General features: G+C 52.5%; 1 protein-coding gene across 1 annotated transcript; it reads right to left on the bottom strand.

Moving 5' to 3' along the window:
• Positions 1-8: 8 nt before the first annotated feature.
• LOC114784623 (ephrin type-A receptor 3-like) lies at positions 9-6,011 on the bottom strand (the record flags this gene model as incomplete). Its single annotated transcript, XM_028970142.1, has 3 exons — positions 5,741-6,011; positions 1,064-1,128; positions 9-617 (listed from the first exon to the last, which is right to left on the bottom strand). Coding segments are annotated over exons 1-3 (780 nt in total), but the record flags the coding sequence as incomplete, so codon positions are not given.
• Positions 6,012-6,942: the final 931 nt, after the last annotated feature.

Raw genomic sequence — 6,942 nt, 5'->3', positions numbered from 1 at the left:
ATGGGCACCAGCCAGCCGCCGTCGGCGCTGCAGAACATCCTGGGCGGCTCCAGCTCCTCGGCGTCCTCCAGACAGGTCCCCCGCACCTCCACCAGCGCCGAGTCGCCCCCGGTCACCGTGTCGGCGAAGCGCGCCAGGTTCAGCACCGCCAGCGGACAGCGCTTGTAGAAGACGCGCACCGACACCAGCGCGATGCAGGCGCCCAGGTCCTGGAAGGCCAGGTAGATCCCTCGCTTGGTGAGACCACCGATGTCCCGGACCTCCGTGTTGAGCTTCATCACCCGGTCGCCGACGTCCGTCTGCGTGAAGCTCTCGTCGGCCGCAATGGTGTCGATTTTAACGTATTGGCTCTCGCGCACGTAGCGCAGGGGCGGCGGCGCGTCCGAGCTGGACTCGTGGTAGTAGATGTTGAAGGTCTCCTTGCAGGTCCCGGGGACCCCGGGGAGACTGTTGCAGTCGCGCAGCGTGAACTTGATCTCCATGTAGAGGCGCGGGGCGTTGTGGCGCAGGATCAGACCCGTGCGCAGCCAGTTGTTCTGGTTGGCCTCCATCACGTTGCACACCTGGTAAGTCCGCATGGGCGCGTTCTTCTCGTCCATCACACTGATCTCCTCCCACTGACCAGTAAACGGAGAAGAAGCGCGTTAATGCTCACGTTGGTGATGAGGAACTACCTAACATCCAGAAGATGGGGAGGAGCCTGTAAGCATACGTCCTCATTCTGGATGCTTTAAACATCTGCAGAAGAATAAGTGTTAGTAAATGTGAGTTTTGGTGATGGACTCCAGCTGGAGCGAGCACTTGACCTCCAGTGACCCAGAGGTAACCTGAGCGGCAATTTGGCCGCCAGTTCCGCCCTCGCTCGCGGCTGCTGAGCATCTGAGTCATTTGCATGGTGGACTGAGGCCAGACTGATCATCTCAAAAAGCCTTTATCTGGCTGAAAAGGAGCAGAATCGTGAGGAGGAGGAGGAGGATGATCAGGAGGGCTCCGCTGCAGCAGCCTCACGATACGGTGGTGCAAACATAAAATATGATATACGAACCCTCTGCCTACTACTCACCCCCTCAGCAGGATAGGCCTCCCATCCGAGATCGCCCAGCGCAGACATGGAGTCCAGCAGCGTGACTGAGAGCGAGAGAGAGACGAACAAAGTGGCGTTAGATCTTCTTCATCGAATCGCCGCCAGAACCACGATTCATCAGGAACGCTTCCATTCCGGCACGCAGCAGCACTCTGCCGGTCCTTATCCCGGAATTAAAATACTCCGCCCCGGTTATCTCACGGCTGCTGTGAAGAAACTCATTTCCTCCGACAGACAGGAGGTGGGAGGTCACGTTTCATATAAAATGTACGACAATCACACAATAGAGGTTCCACGCGGCCTCCAGACACAATTTATAATAAATTCATCATTTCATTGGCGCCATGTTGGGAGAAGGTGAAGCGTTCTGATTACCAGTTCACCCATCCTATAATTACACCGCGGCACAACTCATTTCCACCGCATTTCAGTTCCACAGACAACACGCGCATATACAACACATCGACATTCACCGGCTGGGTTCTAAAAGGCCACGTTACGAGAACATGGAAGGGGGAGTGATGTGCAGCTCAAACGTCCCAACCAGTTACAGCCCCTCACTCACTTTCAAAATCCACGTCCTGCTCTCCGGCTCCCATTCAACTCAAATCAGGAGACCACCAGTCTCGGTGGGACCTTTACTGAATGTCAAAAAGCGGGACAGTGGTGTCCTAGCGGTTAAGGAAGCAGCCCCGTATTTAGAAGGTTGCCGAGCCGCCAAGGTGCCACTGATCACCGTCCCCACACACTGCTCCCCGGGCGCCTGTCATGGCTGCCCACTGTTCACTCAGGGTGATGGTTAAATGCAGAGGACAAATTTCACTGTGTGCACAGTGTGCTGTGCTGCTGTGTATCACAAGTGAGAGTCTTCACTTTCACTGAAGTCACTAACTTTGCGGTAACGTTGCTTGTACGTACTCCCACTGTACGGAAACACACCTCCGACACGCTGCAGTACGGCGCTGTTGTAACGTTCCTCTGCCTGCTGTAATCCAATCCAGAGTTGTAACCTGATGACCCGTTCCGTACACGTTCCGGAGTATAGGCTACTAGCCTAGCGGGTAACACACTCGTCTATGAACCCAAAGACCCAGGTTCAAACCCCACTTACTACCATCGTGTCCCTGAGCAAGACACTTAACCCTGAGTGTCTCCAGGGGGGACTGTCCCTGTAACTACTGATTGTAAATCGCTCTGGATAAGGACGTCTGGTAAATGCCTTAAATGTATTCCTTGATGCGTTTCCGGCTCAGACCAACTGGGATTCTCCACATTCCATAAAAAACAAACCCACTTCATTCTAACCAGATTCAGATTCAGACCCCACGATGGTTTTAGATGAGAAGTCTACGGCGGATCTTTCAGACGTGACGCTGTAATAATATTGAATGGGTTAGTTGAGTGTTGTCTGGGCGTTTAGATTTGGTTGAGAAGCGAGGTTGGTGCATCAGCGCTCAGATGCCGCATCTTTCTGGTAAATCCAGGCCTGGAATCCGCAGCATTTCCCCTGCTGCTCACGTCTCCCTCGGGTGAAAGGGCCGGTTGCCATAGTAGCCAGTGGCATTGTTTAAAATACATGCGCCCAGCTCTCCATGGAGAGAAACTGTAAAAATATTGGTGAGGGAGGGAGGGACCGCCGCTTAGCCTTAAGTACAGAGGAGGAGATTCGGCCGAGACGCGAGACAAACGTCAGTCGCTGCTGTCAGTCAAGGAGACCAGGGCCCGGCACTGCCGGGAGGAGAACAGAGGAAGACGAGGGTTACGCCGGGACAACTGTCTGTCAACAATCCCTCACAGATCCCTCACCACTGATCAGCAATGCAGTTTTATTCCGTCATCTTGTCCCCAGAGGCTGGAGTCAAACCAATTTGCATAAATGCATGAAATAATAAATAAAACTCATTCCCTGCCCCAATTTCCACACCGTGCCGAATGGAAGCCACTTCAACCACCGCTTCTCTTCCATCTTTCATATTTTCTGTGGTTTTCATGCCTCGGCTGAATTTGTGGTTTTGTCACGACGGGGGACAGAGCAGTTAAATTCAAATTTAACACAAACACAGAGGGAAGGTGAAGTTCTAGATGGAGAAGATCTGCGTCAGGTCAGGACCATCTCAGGCGAGGTGGTGAATGGTTTATTGGAGTCAGGAGAACCGGCCAGATGACCAACCCTGTAAATGTCAGTGCCGGTCCACCATGGGCCGGAACGTGGTGACTGGACGTTTCCAGGACCACGTGCTACAGTAACCAGGTTCTGTTCTCGGGTTAAAGGGTCGTGGGAACAGTAGAGAACTGAACGGAACATGAGCATTTCCATGAAAACAGAGGAGATGAATAAGAAGAGAAAATTCCTCAGCAGACAGGGATGAAGGACAGACGCGCGGCGAGGAATGACGCGTGTTAAACTGGTGTCACGTGAACAGGAAATGATCGTCTGGCTGGGTTCCCGAGGGACGCCTCATTATCAACACACACTTCTCCCTTGTGGACGTCAGTGAGTGTGTGTGTGTGTGTGTGTGTGGTCACCTCTCGGGTAAAACACTCATCTTGGATCAAACGGGAACCCCGGCAGATCAGCTGAGCCGAGTGATGTCATCATCCAAACACACACACACACACACACCGTCACTGCTCTTTAAACTGATGTTCCCATGGCAGTGGTGCAGTGGTGTCCTAGCGGTAAAGGAAGCGGCCCCGTAATCAGAAGGTTGCCGGTTCGAATCCCGATCTGCCAAGGTGCCACTGAGGTGCCACTGAGCAAAGCTCCGTCCCCACACACTGCTCCCCGGGCACCTGTCATGGCTGCCCACTGCTCACTCAGGGTGATGGGTTACATGCAGAGGACACATTTCTGTGTGTGCACCGTGTGATGTGCTGCTGTGTATCACATGTGATCCATTCACTTCACTTTCACTCACTTTACATGTGTGAGGGAAGCAAAGATGGCTGCTGCTGGACAAACATGTCCACAAACTTCACACACACACTCACCAATCATTAACAACATCTTCTCAACTGCACTCTGTTGGGGCTAATATGGCTGTTGACCTTTGACCCAGGAGGACAGGTCATAATAACATCCAGGCAGCTTTAAAAGAAAAAGGTTGCAGCAAAAAAATGACCCTGACAGCACAGCATCAACTGCAGTTCCACTGACTGGGTTCTATCAGCCGCCACCTCCTCAGTAGAACCCATGCTACTCTGGACGGGTTCCTCTGCTGGAGGTTTCCACACGAGCAGCTGAGTCAATACAGTCGGTTTCTCATCAGGCCACGGCAAACACAGCTGGACCCCGCGGACCGCCGTCCAACCTTCCGAGTGCCTGTCTGCACGTTCCCCGAAGAGATCAGGATGAAATATTTCTGAGGTTCTCTTCATTCCCCGGAACGCGTGTTTAAATGCTGCTCCACAAGAACAAAAGACCTCTTGAGGCCCAGAGCCGTGGATTAACACCAAGTCCAGCGCCTCCATCACCCGCCCCGAAAACAAATACGGAGTCCAAGTTCACTCCGCACCGAGCCTGTCGTGGCCTCGGAACACAAAGAGAACCGGGGCCCGCTGCGGCCGGGATAAAGAACTCCCTTTCTCATGGTAATGTTCCTGCCGGAGCACGGTGGAACGCGGAACAAAAGCCCCTCTTCAGCGGACACAGCGGGAGGATGAGCTAATAAGAGGTAGAACGGAGAACCCATGGCACCAGAACACAGGAACGCACGTTTCTGATTATGGAGAACCAGATCACTTGGTATAAAATACAACGTTCCCAGTTCTGGAGAAGATCTACCAACGAAAGTGAAATCTACAGGAATCCAAGGCCAGGAGAAGTGATGGAGGTGCTGAAGATGTGAGGAAGTGAAGGACCAAAAGATGGAGAACCACCGGAAAGTCTGTCGGATTGGGACTGGAGGATGCTTAAAAATCTAATCCAATTAAACACAAGTAAATACGTGTACAAGTACAAGCACACACTTCACCCACCATAAAGTTCCAGTAAAAATGCGCCACCTACTGATGGCCATAAGAACTGCGACCACCACATTGTAATTTTAAACCAGAATTCTCGTCCAAACTACCAAACCAGACGATTATCCATCAAGAGAATTCTGCTGCGGTTCTTCTTCTTCCGGAATGCAGGAATCGTCTCACAGGAACCCGATTCAATCGGTCAAGTGCTTTTAGACATTTTTATACAAACATGGAAGCAGCGGAACCCTTGAACTGCTCACATGAAGAATCAGTCCATTTGGAATGAATCATGTCTACATGAACAAGGTCTCCTGGTGACTCTCACTCTGGGGGTCTGAATGGGGGTCTAATTAAACATTTACTGACACCTCTTGGTGATGTGGTGACAGGGACCCCGGCGAGGCTGACCACGGGCTGGTGTCGTGCGTAATTACGCGCAGTGTGGAGACAGCCAGGGACCCCGTGGCCACAAACGGGGCTGAACTCAAGAAAACGTTCAAAAGACAGAAGCGTTTAAACTCATTAAAAATTCTACTCATCATCGTCATAAATCTGCAAATTTATTCTAATTTGCTCATCCATTAATGAGGTCTCGAAACCTACTGCCGATAATTAAGAACAACTTCTCCTCTGTACGATGAACTGCATTAAACCCGGAAAATAAAGGAGAAAATCCCTCCTGCCTCCTACCTTCATTATCCGGGTAACTCCGCAGCCCGAGAGTCGGAGTCGCGGCGCGGAGCAGCAGCAGGAGCGGCAGCAGCGGCGCAGAGACCCCGCACAGACCCGCCATCATCACGCAGCTCCGCACCGCAGCATCCCCGAGTCCCGACTCAACTACACCCGCCAGCAGCAGGAGGAGGAGCCGCAAAACCCAGCAGCACCAGGAGGGACCCGGAGAGAGAGAGAGGGAGGGAGGGGAAGAGAGAGAGAGGGGAGAGAGAAGGAAAAAGAGAGAGAGTGTGGGAGAGGGGGGAAGAGAGGGAGAGAGTGGGAGAGAGAGGGGGGAAAGACAGAGAGGGGAGGGAGGGAGGAGAGGGAGAGAAAGAGAGGAAGAGTGGGGGAGGGAGGGAGAGAAATTGAGAGAGAGTGAGGGAGCCAGAGAGAGACGGGAGAGAGGGAGAGAAAGAGAGACAGAATGAGGGGGAGAGAGAGAGAGAGAGAAATGGAGAGTGAAACAGATGGAGACAGAGGAAAGGAGGGAGAGAGTGAGACTGAGGGGGGATGAGAGAGAGAGAGAGAAAGAGAGAGAGGGGCGAGAGAGGGGGGGAGAGTGAGACCGAGGGGGGTTATTAAACTGTTGAACTGTTTGACTCTGTGATTATCCGAGTTCTGCAGGAGAGTCACTGTCACCACATCAGCAGAACTTTATAACAGAACCTCCGTAATCTACACGGACCCCAGCGCGGTGATCATAAAACACCAGAGAGATCAGCTGATATTGTGCGGCACGACAAACAAGATAACTTCATAACTTCATACCCCAAAACCCAGTCCACTTCCCAACACTGTTGCCTATGTTAGCCCCACCCTCTGTAATCCCTGTTCCCTATGTTAGCCCCGCCCTCTCTAATCCCTGTTCCCTATGTTAGCCCCGCCCTCTCTAACAGCGCTTACTCCGACCTGCAGACGCTCCACGGGGCTTTTTACCGCTTGTATGAATAATGGGATGTTTCTGTGCAGAGCAGCCGCTGTAGGGCATGTACTCATGCGCTGGTAACTCCTCACGCAGAGTGTGTGGGTGTGTGTGTGTGTGGTGTGGTGAAGGAGGATGACCGTTTTATCCTGTTCTCACCATCACTGATCACCTCCAAAACAGGAAGTGGTTTCCACACACCTGTCAGATGGCGAGTGAGATGTCACGACCTGCAGTGTGTGTCTCGTTCTTCCAC

This window comes from Denticeps clupeoides, chromosome 2, assembly GCF_900700375.1.
Source record: "Denticeps clupeoides chromosome 2, fDenClu1.1, whole genome shotgun sequence".
Lineage (NCBI taxonomy): Eukaryota > Metazoa > Chordata > Actinopteri > Clupeiformes > Denticipitidae > Denticeps > Denticeps clupeoides.
The sequence above is the reverse complement of the archived record's forward strand: the minus strand, read 5'-3'. Positions and strand labels throughout refer to the sequence as shown.